At 38.4% G+C, this 19478-nt stretch overlaps 1 protein-coding gene across 5 annotated transcripts in view; it reads left to right on the top strand.

The window, feature by feature from the left end:
* The window catches only part of SORCS2 (sortilin related VPS10 domain containing receptor 2), a 530132-nt gene extending 511528 nt beyond the window's left edge, over positions 1–18604 (top strand). For 2 of the 5 annotated variants that reach the window (XM_079307022.1, XM_079307026.1), the window contains exons 26-28: positions 5404–5561; positions 7684–7763; positions 8100–18604. In XM_079307022.1, the coding sequence (XP_079163148.1) occupies positions 5404–5561; positions 7684–7763; positions 8100–8123 (262 nt within the window). In that variant the 3' untranslated portion in view covers positions 8124–18604. The remainder of the gene's footprint in view (positions 1–5403; positions 5562–7683; positions 7764–8099) is intronic. The other 3 variants (XM_079307023.1, XM_079307025.1, XM_079307024.1) reach the window with 3 other exon arrangements.
* The last annotated feature ends 874 nt before the right edge of the window (positions 18605–19478 follow it).

Genomic DNA, 19478 nt, shown 5'->3' with positions numbered 1-19478 from the left:
CCCTCTGTTTTTACATGCTGCAAAATTGCAAGCATTTATTGTTTCATGTCCCCGTTCCTGAGCCTCATGCACCTCCCACTTTATCTGATGGTTTCTTTGTGCATCCAGCCACTTCTTGAAAAACTGGTGCTGAAACCCCCATAGCTCATCAAGTGACTCATGACAATCCCAAGCATGGTTCATCTTTGCTTTAAACAAAAGAAGAAAAAAATAAAAGGAAGAAGCGAAAATGTTTTGAGAAACACAGGAGTTTGATCCTTTGTGATCAGAGTAGATGAGGACTTCAGAATAGAGCTGTTTTTACTCTGTATATGGCAAACAAATTTTAAATTATAAATGTGATGGGCTTTATAACTGTAATGGTGTTCAACAAATGAGCTGGATTTTTTGCCTGAGCTATTGGTTTGGATGGTTTAGGGGAGGAATTTTGAGCATGGCAACAAGGAGCAAGGGGTCATTCCTCACAGGTGAACCAGCTGTGGCTGAGCAGGAGGAGCAGTGCTGTCAGCAATGTGGGTGGTGGGCAAGCCATGAGTAAAGAGCCTTTGCTCTGCTCTGCTCTCACCAAGCAAAGGTGCCTCCAGCAAACAACATTGCAATGCTCACTAGTATGCTCCAGTTGTTTAAGCATCCAGGTAAAATGGACTGCAGCTGCTTCTTTTGCCCACAACAATATGAAGCATCTGGAAAATATTTTTGAAAAATCTTTATGCAGATCTTGGATCTGTGCATATTTTTTCTATACCATACCATCTTTACTAGATTTGGTTCAGTAAAAACACACTTTTTCCATTCAGTTTGAAACAATGTTTGTATTTTTTGTGGTTTTTAAGCTGCCTTCCAGAAAAGATTTCTTCATCCTCTCAGAAGAAGCTTTATGGTGTGGGATCCTGGGCAACAGTATAGAGAAGGGAAATAGTACTGCCTGCACCAGGAGAAGTAGAGGAAAGGAAAATTTTATTTTAGCCACATCAAAGTTGCCATGCAATCATCATGCTGTTAGTGAAAGATCTGAAATAATCACCATTTTCTTATTTTTCATTTCTGTATGATAGCAGGATATTAGAGTAGCCAAACCAGAACAAATAGCTCACTCTTTGGCTTATGTATTTTACCTGGTTAATTGCAGCAAATTTGATTCTCTGAAGGAGTATAAAAATCTTCATCTTTTAATTTGTATGCAAAACTACTGCTGGTATACTTTAAGCTGCATACATTGTTTTCACAAATCACCATGAATCCTCTTCACCCAGATTTATACCATTTTGTGTGTATTCCTTTTTTCCTGCTACTATCAAGTACCAATTTTGGTAAATGAGCCCCCTCCTGGGTGTTTTCCACAATCTGGAGCAGAACTGTGTTATCTTTCTGCCTCATTGACTTACTATCTCATTTCCAGTCTCTGAAGAAAAGCTATCTTTTTTCCCCACCTTGCTTATACTACTTTTATGTTCCATGAGAGCAAGCTTAGTCCCAATCCATGCCTTTAAGTGATAAAAAACCAGGCACTAATTTAATGTTCCATAATATTTTGTAAAAACATCCTCAGAAATCAAAGTAATAGCATGCAGAAAAGATTTTGGAAATGAAAGAGGCGAGTATATCAGGAGTGCCTTAAAGCACAAAGAAGTCAGTCATCTGAACATTAATCCAAACATAATAAAGTCAACACCACAATAAAGTATTCTATTTAATGGATTATTATTGTTGTTATTTTTATTTAAGTTCCAAGAGAATGCTACATTATTCCATATTCTTTGCCATGTGAATATGTTCGTATTTTTTTATACTAAGCAGAATTTTAATCAAGCCTCTGGAAAATAAATGAAGTTTCATAAAGGCAAGCAATTTTTTTTTTCCACAAAGAAGGAATTGAAAGCCAAATAAACTAGAGTTTAAATGAGTAGGAATCAATATCTCATCCCCCTCCTGCTGTTCCTTCCTGCTGAACATTTTTAAGTGCTAACAGTTTGGGGTATGAATTGATTAGAATTTGTGAATAAAGGAAGGAAAACAAAGTACTTCCTGGAATATCTTCTAAAAGGTGTGGGACCTGGAGAGCTTGGTGAAAATCATGTGCTGTGATATTCTTAAGTAGTGCTGTGCAGAATTACATTTCTAGCTCATTTTTATGGTCCTCAAAGCAGGCATAGTATTTCTTCTTTTTCATGATGGAAATAAAATGTTACAGGAAAAACAAAAAGAACTGAAAATGTAAACCATGGAGTGCTGCTCAGTAGAGCTAATTGTCTCCAGTGATGGATGTTAAGCACATGCATTTTGCAGATGAAGAGTAAAGCCCCAAAGAAACTATTGCATAATCTCCTTGTCTGTTTTTCTAAATGTGCTTTCAATTTTCCTATTGCTGATACAAATCTCTTGGGTCAAATTTCGTGTCTTGTCATGTTTTCGCAGTGGTCTTTTATGTAGACCCAAGAATTTCAGCTCTGCCTACTTCAAACAGTTCTGCTGGACTCAGCAATAACTGCTTCCTGAAGAAGAGCAAAGCACATCAGGGTACACTAGAGTTTTACTCTGTGTAAGTAGGGGTAGCAGCCTCCTTCCTGCATGTTAGAGCAGTGAGAAGCAAAAGTGCCAGAATCAGGCCCATCTTTAGTGAGCTCCAGAATCCACATCCTATTTCATCCCACAGTGTGGCTGTCCCTTGCAAACAGAATATCCAGCATGTGTGTTAAAAATGCCTCTTGAAAAAAGCTCAGTCAATACAAAACACAGAGAGTTCTCTGTAGTGTATAAAAGGTCTAGTATTTACAGTCCTTATCTTCTCAAGGCCTGTGATATTCTCCTTCCTCCAGTCCATTCAAAGTCTTTCCCATGTAAGTATGAGGAGCAATGGAAAGTGTGGAAGTACTGAGTACCTCAGCTTTATACCTTCCCCAAGGGATCTGTTCTTAGCAGAATTGGGCAAGAGAAGACAAGCAAGAAATAACAGCTCACACTTTTTTTTTTCCATCTTTTTATTCTTAGAATATGAGGAAATGCTCTCAGCAACAACACATTTAATAGTTATTTGTGAATTTGAGAGGTTTCTTCATTCTTCCTGAACATGTTTAGTATGTGTTATGCTCATGGTTGTCTCTAACTAGGAAGTCATGCAGGAGCTGTGAGTTGAAGCCTCAGGATTGACACCAAAGCCACACTTGGTTGAGCTGGTTTCACACAGGTCCAGGCAGCAGTCACACTAGCAACTATTCTCACTTTACTTGACTGCAAAGGTCTGATGTGCCATATGGGTTTGAGATGCTTAACGTTTTTATTATGTCAAAATTGTTTTGATAATGCCATTGATGCTTCTCTAATCTGTCAGAAATAGTTCTGAGAAGGTTATTATAATTATTGTAGAAACATATGTGCTAATTCTGCAGATGTGTTACAGAGACATTCTTCTGGGTTTTGTCTCCCTTAGGCATTTGATGGTGGACTGAAAGTGAGCAGTTTGACAGGTTTGATGCAGGTCTGATTGAGGGAATAGTTTTCCACATGACCAGTTTCATTACCAGACACATTAAAAAACAGTCTGGAGTTACTGGCCCTAGAGAAAAAAAATCAAAATTAATTACCTAATGTATTTGTTTTGGTAATGAAGAATGTCCTTCCCTCTTGCAAAATGGCTTTTTATAATCCATATAATGACAGTGATGCAGGGCTTGGCTTTATGTGTATTTCTGTTGGAGGAGCCCTCAGACCTGTTGAGTGATCATAAATAGCACAATATTGTGTCATAAGACCTTCTTTCCATCCTTGTTCTTTTCCTTTTGGTTTTGTACTGCTTATAAATAATGGAATAAAATACCTAATTTTTATTTAGAGATATAATTGTGTGTGTGTGTGTGTGTATGTATACACATACCTATACAGATATGTGTGTTTGTGTAGATATATAGGACTCAATTTATCTTTTGGATTGCTCTCTTCATTCATCTTTAGTTTCTTTGTAATTTCCATTTATTTTCATTACTTTGATGCAATGGAAGTTGTTCTTCAGAATAGTTTGTTGCAGTAACTTTTTTTTATCTCAAACTAAAATGGTGCCCCTTGCTAAAGAAACCTTCTTGTGAAATGGCATTTAAAACAGATCTTCAAGAGCCTAGAAAAAATAATCTGTGTATTTATCCAGCTTTTAAACTGCTGCCATAGTATGGAGCAGGAGATGGTTGCTTTTAGACAGATGCCTAAAAATTAGTGTCAATTTTTCTATTTTCTCACTGTCTAAAGGGGCTCAACAAAAACCACAGCTGTTCAACCCTGTTTTTCCTTTCCTTCTTGTTGTCTGCCCATTGTAATAATTGGCTTTAAGCACAGATTTTGACAGCCATGATCTGCTGTCATGCTGCTCAAGCTGTCAAGCAGCTTCTGGCACTGTAGGAAATGGAGCTCAGAGCCTGCAGCTCCCTAATCTGAAGTGTCTGCTTGGTGCTTGGGAAAGGATGTACTCATGTGCCTAAGCAGACTGCAGGTGAACACAGCTACAGCACAAAGGGTATGGCTGTTGAGGAATGTTTAAACCATAAAATCTGTTGCAAAGCTAGCAGTCCTTGATTTTTTTTCCCTTTGAGTTTACAAAGTCTAATTTAAATTAATCTAGTTAAGAACCTTTTATCAATATTAAGTCGTAAGCCAGTCTCAGCCATGGTGCTAATTGTCCATTAGAGGCATTTAATAAGATGCTTTTTGTTTCTCTAGATTCCAGAGTGAGTGAATTATTGTAGAGTTTGTCTAAATCATAAGTTCCCAGTCCCAAGTTTATACTGTCTCCTTCAGTGCTGCCTGCTTACCTTAACCAGCCTCCCCTGTCTTGCACTATTATCAGTGCCTGTTTACCTTCTCACTCCTTATCCCTGGGTCCTGGCCTTCTGGCTCTTCACTCTCTGCTCCTTTCCATTCCCTATCTCCTGGACTTCTCCTGACTTTTTTTCCTGATCCTGGTTGATCATGAGTGCCATCTGATAACATTACACTTCAATGTCAGCCCACATGCTCAGGGAGATGTGATGATGATTGCAGCCCAGCTCCATGTATGTGAAGGCACCTGGGGCCAAGAAAGAACACCCACTGGGCCCTTTTATTGCTTGAATAATTAAGATAGGTTTTCTGTGGCTTTAGTAATTTTTTTCAATGTTGCTCATTGTCTGTTAAACTTAGAAATGGATGCTTAAATATTATGTTAGTATGAAGATCCTGATAAGGTGGGTACATAAAACTATGACAGAGAACAAAGAGTGCATAAGTTTAGGTTGTGATCACAAAATTAAGGAAGGATGGGATTCGTAATGATTTTTTATTCTGGAACAACTTTGCCCTGCTGGAGCTCTGCTCTGATGCCAGTGTATGTGTGACACAAAAGAATTCCATCCCCAAATTTTTCTTCTTGTCCCGTTGTAGGAAACTGCCAGGCAGAAATGTCTACGCCCAGATGCACAACGAAAAAGAGCAGGAGATGACAAGCCCTGTTAATCACAGTGAGGACACCCAGAACATCATCCAGGGTGAGGAGTTTATTGATGATGATCTGGACTCTCAAACACTAGGTAACGCAAGAGGTAACTTCGTTTTTAGCTTATACATTTTCATTAAATTGATGTTTGCTTTCATTTTAGTTCTTTTTCATTTTCTGTTCAGTCTCGAGAAGATGTAAATGGTAACACCACTAACAAGGGATTATCTCAATCACCTTCTTTTGGCTTGCTTGAGATGCAGGCTAATGTATGGATGATGTGCTATATAGAGCATGAGTACAGAGATGGTAGGTTAGTGTCAGGAGACAGACTTGGACAATTTTGGAGATAAGTTATATTTGGTAGAATGGGATATAATGTGCAACACTTGAGTTCACTCAATAATCCCCTAAATTAGTGGAAAATTGAGTTCAGGCTGGAAGGATTTGTAGAGTCAATGCTTCTGTGATTTCAGATGGATTGGATGGGGATCCATTGTTTTTTTTTTGCCTTTATATTCCACTGGCATTTAAAGTTTTTGTGATTAGAAACATTAAATTTGTTCATGTATAAAAAGTATCATAAGTCTTCCTTAATTTAGTTGTTGATTTTCTAGAATTCATGAGATGGTTTTAAAGAACCCATGAGGGAAATTTTCTGTAAGTATCTCTCAGTGCAAATGATTTCAAGTGGAAGTATATATATCCTGGCACCCTGTGGTTAGTTTTAATGCAACATGGACTTCTGATCTGTAATACATCGTCTTCAGACTGCTTTCAGGTCACAGTCTGAAAATTGTAGGACAATGTTAGAAACACCCAGTTCCATTTCTGGAAATTTGTGAAAATAAATCAGATGATCCAAAGCTTTTGGGATTTGTAGCATTAGTTTGATGGTGTGAAAGGCAATTATAATATCTTAATAAACCCCAAGGAAGAAGATGTGTGTTAGCTGCACCCAAGGTAGCCTGGGCAAGACAGAACCTGATCTGACATTTCTTTATCTTGGGTTTCACCTTTTTGTTTGTTGTCTATGTCTTTATTTTCATTTGCTGAACTTTGTGCTGCTTCTAGGTTCTTGGAGGAGTTAGCTTTGAACACAAGGGAAGAATCCAGCCTCTTGCTTTGCTTTGTGTATTTCTATCTCTTCTTTGACAACCTTGTGTATCACTGCTTTCATTCTGATTTTGCAAGACAACCTTTGTTGCTCTCCTGAATTTACCAGAGTTAGTTCCAAAAAAAAAAAAAACCAAAACCAAAAAAAACAAACCTGCAAAAACAAAGTCTGTGTTAAATTTGTTTGGTCATCTTGTCTCTAGGGTCTTTAGAGGAGAACCTGAATGCTAACAAAGTCCTTGCAGACATGCCTATTGAAGTGGAGCATTCAAACACCTCTAGTAATGTACATAAGCTTAGCTTTTTTTAATGATAGGAAAATCTCTCAGGGTTTATTTGAAAGAAGGCAGCTTTGGATGCTCTAATAAAGAAATGCTATCTTGATTTATAACATTTAGAATTAATCTCTTCTTGCACTGCACTTGTCACTCAGAGAAAACAAAAATCTTCTCACCTAAGCAGAGCATTATTTTTTGTTTAAAGAGTACAAGATCATGATGTTTTGATGACATAAGAATGTAAATGTGATTTCGAGGTGATTTGTGCTTCAGCGAGGTTGTCTGCAGCAGCAGACTTTCCAGGAGAGTGTATAAAGCTCATTTTTGTGGATCATAATCATCCATATTTGTCAGCTTAGACAGAAGATGTTATTTAATACATAAAACTACACTCCTGCTCGCTCTACTGTTTTGTTATTTGCAATACTTTCCACTAGCTCCGGTATTGCTCAGTACTGCCAAGAACATATTCCTGTTAATGATACTCTATTTTATCTGGCTGGAGTATGAAGCCTGTTATAATCCCTGCTTTATATTAAATTCTGGTTTACAACATTATTTGCAGAAGGTTCCTATGCTATGGAGATCCCTTCTAGTTCTGGTGAGCTGTCTCCCTCCCTCTTGGGAGATGTCAGGAGCCGCCTCCGCTCCATGCGCAGCAGGGAGTTGCAGGCCTGGGTTTCTGTTTGTTCTCTCTCTTCTCATAACTTTTGAATTTCCACAGTACAGTATTTCCAGACTCACCCATCCACTTTTTTTGTTTTCTATATATTTTATGTTGCCTACTTTATCGCAACCCCCACCTTGGGACTCCTCAACACCATTACCTTGCAGTGACTCCTTCTGGGAGAAGTGGCAACTTGAGCAGCTACAGAGTTCCCTTATTGCTGATGCCGGTCAGTGTCCAGTCCCAGGTCAGTGGCATGTCGAATGGACGCCTCAGGTTCCATTCTCCTCCCTCACCTGCACCCCTCGAGACAACTACACCTTTATAAGCCACAAAGAGAACCAACTTATGCTGTCACTGGGATAGAAACCCTAGGAATTCACCACAAAACCACCACCATGAGCAAAAGCTTTGTGCAAAAGTGTGCTGCAGGTACATGGAGCTGTTGCACCAACCTTCACCTGACCTGTTGTTTGATAAAGACACTCTCTTATGCAATTTACTTGTCTCTGCAATAAAAGGGGGATTTATTGTGGAGTGCCTGAAATGCACTAATGTTGGCCTTTTGTTTGTATTTTCCTAGGCAATCACTCAGGCGTGGTTTTGAGCATCAACTCCAGAGAGATGCACAGTTACCTGGTTAGCTGATATTTGCAGCTGAACACAAAAACCGAAAGACTCTTCTCTGTACCATTTTATTTTTCCCTGGTGATGTCCCAAAATTGCAAATATGGCTGTAAATGCTGATGGAGAGGAGGTTTCTTATCAGTCCTGTGGAAAAAAGCATCCATCATCAGTTGCCAAGGGTGAAGGATAACGTGTCTGGTATTCACTCTATGGCCTGGGAACTCATTATGATTGAAACTCAAACTGTAGTAGCAGATTTGTAGCCCTAGGCACCTTCAATGCCACCTTATTTCTTTTCTGTATATGCTCAATTTCTTTATGTTTATTTTCAGAATGATTGACTGTAACTTTTTAATTATATTTTTAATTGAGGTATTCAGTGGAAGGCTGGGAGTCTTCAGCCCAAAAAGGTGACTTTTACACAAGTGACTAGACCAGAAGAGATGGTTGGTTGATCACAATGACAATTTTTTTAGGAGGCCAAGTGTTTCTGTACTGGAGAAGGACTGAGCGAGAGACAAATGCACTCCTAGTTTGGACAAGCTCTTAACTTAAACATGTGTGAGACAATCTAACAAATTTAGTCTTAGGCCCTTCTGAGGAGTAAAAGAAGTAAAATGCCAGTTAGGATATCTTGTAATATACAATAATGCTCTTGTAAGTTTAGCAAGTCCTGACAAATGATCAGCACCAGTATCTCCCCCAATCTCACCACATCTGAAAGAAAAACACCAGCTTGATGCTATTCCAGACCAGGTGCCTTCACTTGCAGACAGTCATTTTAGTTGCTCTTTTCTCCTGAGCGAGCCCCTCTAGGATGATGGCAGCTGCCAGATGAGTTATCCTGTTAAACCCTAGGCTGGTGGCCTGACTCTTTTTAAATTTCCAGAGAGTGTAAATACCTCTTTTATGCAGCTTTCTTTGTATGGTTATTTTTTTAAAACTTCCTATGAGGGCAGCTGTGCTGGGTGGGTCAGAGCTCTGCTCTGGGAGGGGCTGGGTAGCACTGCCTCTCCTTCCCACAGCATCCCTGTTTGGGATTTCCTCTGGCATCTGCCCTTGCTGGCAGGAGTGGGCAAACCCCAACCTGACCTTTGCTGCTTGGGTTGGTTTGACAATGCAAAGGGTCATGGGATGATGTGAAGGGATTTAGGGCTTCCTGTTTCCTTCCCATCACCACAGGGTGTCTCAGCCTCTACCACCACTGTCCCTTTTCTGCAGGGAGGGCAGGGGAAGGGCTTCTGGAGGAGCTGCCTGCAGAAAGGCTTGTGAGTCAGGTCCTTGTTTCCTAATCCCAGTTTTGTCAGTTGGCTCAGCGTTTCCTGCTCTCATCCTCTGCATCCCCAGGGAATGGCAATGCAGTGAATCCACACTCTTCTTGTCTTTTCTCTGTGGTTTATTTTAGCCATGTAGGAAAACAAGAGTAGTGTGGTGAGTTTAAATGTCTGTCATCCTGTGTGTATCACAGCTGCCTGGGATTAGGATGCTTCTCTCAGAAACCTATATAATCTCTTCACTTTTTGCCTTTGATAGAGAATAAATAACTCTGTACTCACTGAATGTCATACTAATGCTAGTGATAAGCTTGCACACCACCTTGTGTAAGAAGGATACAGATAGCTCATTGTCCAGAATATGCAAACAGAAAACAATGAATACTAGTCAAATAGGAAAGAACTGTCTTAAAATCAGTGTATGCACTGGAATCATTCTTCCATGTAGCTGTGAATACAGAGCATATTATCATCAAATGCAACAGATTGGGATGTAGTAATTCAGTGTAGTACTGTAGGCTCTCATGAACCCCATAGGATGTATGTGTAAAGCACAAGAAAATTTAGATTATAAACTTACTCTAAGTAAGAAACTAGGTGGAAAATTTAGAGTGAAGATTCTGAAAAGCACTTGCAAACTGCTCAGGAAACGAATTACGAAAATAGTTGAAAAATTTCTGCCTATTTAGTTGTATAGTGCCATGTAAACTTATTAACAGAGAAGCAATTCCCTGGCTGACTGTTGTATGCCAGACTGTGGAAATCCAAGGTCTTAAATGTATCTGAGTCTGGATTTCTTGAAGAGAAGTGCATATACAAAACATGCTGTGAATTGGAAACTCTTGGGATCATTGCACCAGGGGCTTTCCCTCCTCACCAGCTCTTCTTGCTTTTTCTAGTGGAAATGAGCTGGACCAGAGAATAAAATAAAACTGCTAACATCTTACTTGTTCCTGTGAAATAAATCTGAAATAGGTTGTTGTATAGGGCAGGTGAGTGGCAAACCAGCTTCATGAACAAGGAATGGGATGGAAGCTCCAGCTTGGGGTTGTTCTCACATGGTTAATTTGATTGGCAAAGGTCACACATCTAATTTATGCTTTAACAGCTACTTTTATACATTTAATTCAGGGTGATTTGTGTCTCTGATCACAGGAGTCTTTTGGAACATGGTAAAATATTTAACTGCTTCATACTCTAATTAACACTTAGCACAATGTAGTGCCTGTAATAATTTTTTCTGATGCCTATTAATTTGATTCATGCAGCACTCCTGTGAGGTTGGTTTGTCATGTCTTAAAAACACTGTTTTCTAAAGATGTGTTGTATTGCCATAACTGTATTACTAATACCCAGCAGATAATAAAGGAAGCCTTTGATTTCCTCACAATAATAACTTTAAAATGAATTATTTTAAAACTGAGAAAGTACTATTACCATTTTCTCATTCATGGTGTCTTGGTTTATCTGTATGAAAAGACTCACTAGCGCTGGTTCTAAAATCTCTTGCACCACATCCATGATATCTTCACTCTTTATCTTTTATATGTATCTAAAATCCTGATACATGGGTGTTCAGAAACACAGAGTTGCTTCTATGCACAAGTGCTAGTCACACATGTGTGCATGCACTCATGCAGTATTTGTACATTTTTTAGTGATGTTTTTTAGTGGGGAAGGGTGATGTGGTGGCTAAGAAGCAGAAGATGACTGTCAGATACCTGGATACTGTACCCAGACTTTGAGCAAGCTACTTCCCTTGTATGTGCTCCAGTTTCCCCACCTATGAAATAGGTCTGATAATAATTACCTACCTCACAGGGGTGTTGTGAGGCTAAATTAATTACTGTTTGTTCAGGATCATCAGAGCCTAAGAATTTTGTGAGCATAAATTATTAATTTATGTTTAACTCTCTTTGTTTTACTTGAAATTATCACTGATCTTAAAAGTTCTGTACTGAAACCAGCTGCAATTATGTATAAATGTAAAAAATGTATAATCCAAAAAAGGTGCTTCACTAGTAAAAAAGGAAAGAAAAGGTACTTTTATTGAAACACTGCTATTGCAACTGTTATGTGGTAGCACTGCAACATTGGCTGTGATTTTGCTGTTACACACTAGAATTGTCAACTCACTTCTCTTCATTGTTACTTGATCCAAAAGCTTATAAAAATGGGTACAGTGATATTTATCAGCAGTGATATTGAACTACACTGAATCCAAAAAATCTGGCAGTGTACTGGCCTCATTGGCCTCTTTTTGCCTTCTTGAAATCTAAAGTATTTACAATTTCAAAAACACTTTGTACTTTTTAGAGTGCTCCAAGCAGTGTGATCTGAAGCATTCTAACAGAACCATCAAGATTTACAGCTGTTTTCTTTGCTTTCTCTTTTGACATTGAATGTTTTATATGGCTTTGGAACAGCCTCCATGTAACATACTCAGAAATGCTCAGAGGACAATTAGGGGAAATGCACACAGTGTTGATTAATTTTTCAATTATATAAGCAATATAAACCAGTGTATATTTTTGTACTCTGTTGAAAAGGGTGGTGGAAATGCCTGTGAAGAAATAGAAGGTATCAGGCTGAGGCGAGATGTTGTTATTCACAATTCACATCCAATTTCTTGGAACTCTTTTATGATATTCTCATTGAATTATATCCTTCTTGATGAGTTTTCTTCTTTCAATGACTGATGTAATGAGGAGTAAACTGTTTATTCGTATAAAGTAGATGATTTATTAATTAACTGTCCTGTAGACAGGAACAAACCAGTGCTTTGCCATTACTAGTTCTTAGTGCAAAGCAGGTTTTATCTGACATGATTATCAAGGTTAGCTGTGTTTTCAGTCCAGAGACCTTCTTTTAGTGGGGACACTCTACTACTGTATGCTGAATCTTTAATAGAGGTCCACAGAATGGAACTGCAGTAATTTCCATCCTCCTTACACAAATACATGCTCAAAGAAATGTGCGGGGAAAAGAACATCTTTATAAGAAATTAAATACAGGCATTCAGTTGCAGTAGCTTTTTGATGATGAACCAGAGGTTCTGATAAGTTTTGAATTTCTAGTGTTTTTTCAAATCAATGTTCCTAAATAGATAGAATCAATGGCAATTTCAGTCATGGATTTTTCCTATGTTTCCTATTAAAAGAGTTTTGTAATTTTTCATTGATGAGACTTTGGGGGAAAAGAGAGACTAAACATTTTATTTCATTGCACAGTTCCTGCCAGTTGGAGTTATTATAGTTGTTTTATTGTATATTGATTGATATCACTGTATTGTTTTCAAATTCATTTTTATTTCAGCATTTTAGATGAAAGTAAGTGCCAATTTCTCTCAAAATATTGGATTTCCACCAGGATGAAATTTATAAGTATTTACATTTATAAATCTTGATTTTTAAGTTGCAAGATTTTGTTTTGTCCTTTAAGTCCATCCAAAAAGCTGCTTCCTGGCTCATTTTCTCTGTTTTAGTCCCAGTTGCACATTGCTTCTACAACTCTCTTCAAGAGACTGGCACATAGCCAGTGCTAGTCTGAGAAAACTTAAAACTTTCATTAGAATGGCATTTAATTCACTATAAGTAAGGTCTTCTTAGATAATTTCTTAGTGCTAAGTTTATATTTTCATGTTCTGTATTTCCTTTCAGTATCTTAGCATTTGCCCCCTCAGTGCCATTTAAAGGCATTTTTATTCCTGTAATGTTTTTTGACTTATTTTTAGACTATAATCATCAAAGTGACAAATAACTCAGACCCCTGGTTAGCTTTTGTAATTAATAGCCTAACCTTGCAGTCTTTGGGAAATGCCAAGCTGTGCCCTCTGAAATGTTTAATCTTCTGTCCCAAGCCAACCCTTCTACCAACAGATCACCTCAGGAGCATTGCCTCCAGTTGTGTGTGCATGTTCAGACTGGAGGGGCTGCAGAAGGGTCATAAAGTCCACAACAGCCCATTTCCCAAATCTGATGGGAATGTCATGCAAAGTTCTTATTTGTTCCTTCTTTTCAAGTATGCTGCATAAGCAGAGAGGGTGTATATTGCTGGGGAAAGAAGAACCTGTAATGGTACTTCAGGCTGCTCTGGAGGCTAAAGAATGCATCCTCTTGGAATATTTTTTCATTGAAATCAATATGAACAGTAAGTTAGTTTCATGATTTTTAATATGAGATCTCATTTCTGTAAGTCTTCAGTCCCAGCTTTTTTCTTCCTGTTAAATGGAGTAGCAAATTACTTCAACAATGAATTGTGGAGCCATGTATGACTTGCATTCTTTTCATCCCTTTTTTTCCCTTATGTGAAGCTTGTCAGCATTACTGTTTCCAGCTAGTTTATATGCTGGTAGCTGAGATGATCTTCTGTAAGATGGTATCTAACATAAGAATTACTGGAAAGATTAGAAATATATACTCTGAAATATGACATAGCTGTGTGAAAAAATCCTTATCAAAGAGCTGTTATAGTTTGCATTAAATACTTTCTAATAGTATCTCTAAAAATACATACCCTTAATTGCAAACTCTTTGCCTCTCTTTCAGATTGATTTTCTTTCAGAACCAACATTTACTGCCCATGAAAGGAAGTGCATTCTTTCCCTCACACAAGTAATTTTGCTTAATATTTTTTTCTTACAACACTTCCATTTCACACAAGCTTCATCTGTCTTGATCAGCCTTGATTTCTGAGTTTCTGTAGAATTTGCATCTTTACAATAATTACTTGCAATACAGTGGACATAAAGCCTTGTTGAGCAGCAATAATACAACTAGCAGTACCTGGCACTGCTTAAATAATATGCCTTTTTTCATGTATTTTTAATGGTATAATAAGTATATTAATCACCAGAAAGGCCAGGCATTCTGAATAACTTTCTTAGCATGTCTTATATTTCTATGTTATTTGCTGCTAATTTTAGCCAGCTTTTGATACTTATATTTAGTTCTTACTGGCAGTGTCTGCTTCTGCAGATCAAAGCAAATGAATTGGCTTATTCACTTTTTAGAAAAAGTATTAATTCACACTGCTTATTGATTTAAAGGGTTTAAAAAGGAAATCTTTCTGAAATGGTGAAAGAGATACTTTTAATGAGGACAGTTCATACAGGAAAACATCAGGTTTATATCCATGTGGCTTTTAAGATGTTTTTGTTATGTATTTTGAATAGAAAGGACTGTGAAGAAGAAGCCTAACCCCAAACATCAGCAACCTGCACATAGGCAGTTTGCAAATGGTAAAACTAGTCCAAAGGAGAATATTGTAATACACCACCTCTATGTTGTAGATTCACATTAGGACTTTGAAATGGTTAAAATTATAGAATATTTTCAAAACAATATGCCCAGGGAATTCCCAAATTCACAGGCTCCATTTACTTGTGAATACACTCCTCTCTTTGGGGTTAATCTTTAGAGATGCTGAAGTAGCAAAGCAACTGTTCATTAAATCACTTGCATTGTTTAATGCTTCCAAATATTTGCCAAGTAGTTTGTGAAACTATAGAAAAAAAGCCTGAATTTCCACTCTTTTCTGTTTCTCCTCCTTTCCCCCCCACCTCTTCTTTTGTAGCCTTTGTTTTTTCTTTCATTATTGCTTCTGTTTGTGGCTCTGTCTTGCCTGGCTTCTCCAGATGACAGTTCTCTACAGTCCACTTTTTCTTCCTTGCCTTTTGTTCTGTGTTATGTTTCTGTCTGTGTTTTTATTTGGATATGCACCCTACTGTGTCCAAACTGGTACCCAGAAGAATCACAGTCTCTTCCCCATTCCTGCCTCCTCTCTAAGCTCTGCTGCATTATCTGAGTCAATGAGGTTTCCTGTGCTTTGTGTCACTGCAGTCCTTTCAGTTTCTTTCCTACTTTAGTATTTTTAATCCTTTCATCTTCAGTTTTGGCCGTTATTTTCTCTCAATCTTTCTGGAACTCTTATCTTTTACTTTTCAAGAACTTCTCTCAGATGTTCATCCCAGACAGCACATGCTTCTCATTTGAGAGAGATGTGGATGAGGATTATACTCCCTGAAAGAGTAAAAACCAGTATTTCCTCTCTCATCAATGTATATATTGATTTTGCTGATGATCTGTAGTGAAATTATGTATTTAATTGGCAGAGTTAGTTATCTGTTTTCTCCCAGATATCTTTCTCTGCCTCTTTCTGGGTTACAGGCTGAGACATGGTGTTCCTATGAGATTCCTGGAGCACAGCAAAGGCTGGCTTGCTTTGCCAGCCCTGGACTCTGGCAGGTACAGAATTGCAGCAGGGCTGGGTAGAGACACCTTGCCAGACCACTGTAATGCATTTGTATTCCAGCATGGGAAATGCTGAGACCCAAGCTCAGACACAGTCTTTTAGAGAAATTGTTACAACCCAAAGCTGAAGCATAGGTGAAGTAAAGAGAATTCTTTGTTAATAGAGGGTTGGGAGCAATTTGACTTGACAGGTTTATGGAATGGGTCTGTATGAAACCTCTCCTAGAGGCCAGGGAAAATGGCTTGGGTTCAAATTCCATAAAATACAAATTTAAGCAAAGTCACCAGATGGATTTGGCAGAATGATCATGCTGGAGGAGTTTGGAGAATTTAATGGGAGTAAAACCATTGAAAAGCTCAGCAGTATCCTGGAAGGGTTCAGCCTGTCTTAGGGAGTGTACATGAGAGAGATGTGGGAGGGAGCACAGAACTAAACAGGACAAGGAAATGCAGGGAGAAAGTCAATGTTAGCAGTGTGTATGGTTTTACCACATGTTGTTGATTTTGTTTTGCTTAAGTCTTGAAGCTTATTTTAATTTTGTAATGGCAACGATTTTATTTTGTTGGTTGCATGCAGAGACTTTAAACCATGGGCCTAAAGTGATGCAGCACAAGAAACATGCAAAATTATCACCATCTCTGCCTATAATTTAAGACAGATCTGACTGCAGCAGCATCTCACCTGAGGTGCATGGAAAAGATGTTGCTTTCAGAGCTGAGATGCCTGTACGTGTGCTCCAGATGATTGTGGGTCATTTACTAATGGTGTTCCTCCCTAGCACAGCACTAAGCTAGGAGACAAGGGAAAAGAATTATTTTATAGAGTCTGTGTCTTGCATTTATACTGCTTAAATGTAATTTGCTAGAATGCCTCTATGAGCTGTAATTTTATAATGTATAAAGAAGATGAATGGAGCTGGTGTAGTATTCCTGAGGGTAAACAACAGTGACTGGAATTTACTGAACATGTGACTAGAAATTTTAATTTTAGGAACAGAGAGTTCCTCCATTTCATATACACACCAGGCCTTTGAGTACAGATCCTTTTTTCCATTTGTCACTGACAGGCTGTGATTTATTTCCTCATGGGTGTAAAGTCATGGGTTGCACTTGCTGCACTGCAGAAGGCTCTGGAGGGAAAACATAATCAAATGGAGAAGTGTACTTGAATTCTCTCTTGATCCCAGTCTTCTCTGAGTTGCTTTTCTCTGATTATCATTCTGCCAATAAACTGGGTTGATGTTAAAAGGTGATTAACTAATTTTCATCCTCTTCCAAGTGGCTGAGGAAAAATGAATACAAGAAGTTAGCAGAGGAATAGCAGATTGGAATAGGGTGGGAAACTTGATCATCTAGCAGAGTGCTTTGGGAAGCTTCCACTTTTTATGTCTTACTTACCACTTATTTTTACAAATATGTACAGCACCTGTGATTTACCTTTCCATTAAACTTTGATAGGTTTCTTTGCAGAAGGTGGTTTTAAAGAATATTGCCCTAGTGCGTTGCAAGTGTGGGTTTAGGAGGCTTCAGATATTGCCCTTCCTCACCTAAATAAAATTACCTTGGTGCAATTGCTCTGTATTTATGAAGCAGCACTAGGAATATTGCTTCATCCTAGATTAGAGGAATATTTGGAGAGATGAGAATTGGAATGGGAGAATTTTCCCTTTTAAGAGTAAAGGATGGGAGCCAGCTTATTTACAGTGCATCTGTGGCTGCTCCAACACAGATAGGTGCAGTCTCTTAATTCAGATACAGATAGATAAATATAGATTTTGCTGGCACTACCCATGAAAACAAAAGGGAAAAAATGGTAATTAAACTAAGCCTAATTAATATTTTGTGGATAATTAGAGCTGCAGGTCTTGGTAAGTATATGAAAGCCTATAAAATAAAAACTTGACATATGCCTTGTGAAGATTTACAAAGCGTGTCTTGCTACCCTGTTGTTAATGTGGAACATCATTTATTTGGCATTGTATGGCCAAATTCTACCCTAACTTATGGCCATGCAGTTCCACAGACATTATCAGCTCAGTGTTGTTCTGAGTTACAGAATTTCATACATGGTGAATTTGAAAAGCGACTGCAGGTTAAATTCAGTCTTCTTCTCAATGCACCTGTGCTTACACAAGTTACTGACTGATTTTCACCATAAATTTGGTTCCCACTGCTAGCAAGAGAGTTCTTTGGATAGATGTAAGGTAATTACAACCAAGGTAGAAGTGAATTTTTAAACTGCTTTATAACTGCTTGGTCAGCAAATCTTAACACTGTATCCAACCGGATTTTTGACTAAGGAGTTTTTGCACTCCATGTGAGGGTTCTTAGCAGTCACCAGTATTCTATAACCCCTACCTTTAACATACACGACCACACAGCCCTCTCCTCCTGCCTTTGCACATTCTAGTATTTGTGAAAACAGAACATGCCTTCTCCTAATTTTGTTTCAGGTGACCTTGACCTTAAGCAGGTTACTTTGTATACAGTAACAGGGCTCAAGTGCAGAATGAAATAAATCCATAATTGGTGCATTGTCATAAATGGGGAAAAGTGTTATTTGTATATTTTTGTAAATATGTAACATTTAATGGCAGTTTTGTAGTGACGTGCTGTTTTTGAGAAAAAGAAACAAATATATGTTTGAATATGCTTGACGTAACACTTAACTGTGATTCAATTGCACAAGAAATAGCATAATCAAAAAGTCTTGTGCAATATGTAGTGCACACTCATAACCAAGTATCTGTTAGCGATCCACAAGCAAGTTTTGGCAACTGTTAACAATGGTGATGAACTGTGCAGTACAGATTATCACGGTCTCTTTCAGCTTCCAAACATGTAGCAGGCAAACTACTGTATACGTACCTGTGTACTCCACTGCATCCAAAGGTATGCATTTGTCCTGAGAACCTGCACTCCAGGTTTTTCTTTAATAAAATTTGGTTCTAAACTCTTGATTGCTTTGTCTTTCTTTCGAAGCTTTTCATGGGGGGAAGCTTTTTGTGGAGGGGAAACGGTGTAACCAGTCCCTAGAGCTTGTGTGTGTGTATTTAGCAGCAAACTACTCAGCAACACTGAGCTGAAAGGCTGCAGCAAACCTTCATTCTCCTCCTCTTCAGCCACTCCACTCCATCCTCCTCCACTGCTCGACTCCATTCCTAGGGAAGAAGAGAAAGTCCTTTTCCCTTTTCCCTGGAGCTGAGTGCTGCAGTGAAACTGGTGGAGGGTGACATCCTGCGGTGAGACAGAAGCCCTGCAGTCACTAAATCAGAGGCTGAGTAGTTCTGTCCAGCTCAAGAATTCCGTAGGTCTCAGCCTTGATCTCCCTATGGCAGAGCGCCATCAGCAGAACAAAGGTATGTGTGTGTTCTTCCCGTTCTTGATTCCAAACTCTTATTTTATTTTTATTAATTGTCCTTCCTTTATCCTACTCTTTTCCTAAGGAGTTGTCAGTGCTGTAGAGGCTGCATTCCCTTTGCAAAACTGAGGGGTCTGCAAGTCAAAATTAGCCCTTAAGCTGGATGTAGCTGTGTGCAAGGATCAGACCCTGACTCAAAACTCAGCTCCAAACTACATTCAATCATATACAAAGCCAGCAAAACCAAAATCCTCAGAATTACGTCCACTGGACATGCCCAGCTACTACATATGATACTTATTTCACTCTGCCTACAGTCTTTGGAAATGACATGCAAAATTATATAGTGTATTTCCATAAAGTCTTGGCCCTAATGTCCCAAACAATTTCTCCTACTGGTCCTGGCAAGTGCTGTCTGTCTTTGCAAATGTCACTGATTTGCTAAAGTC

This window comes from Erithacus rubecula (genome assembly GCF_903797595.1).
Source record: "Erithacus rubecula genome assembly, chromosome: 5".
Lineage (NCBI taxonomy): Eukaryota > Metazoa > Chordata > Aves > Passeriformes > Muscicapidae > Erithacus > Erithacus rubecula.
Note: the sequence above shows the minus strand (reverse complement) of the source record. Positions and strands in the feature narration are given on the sequence as shown.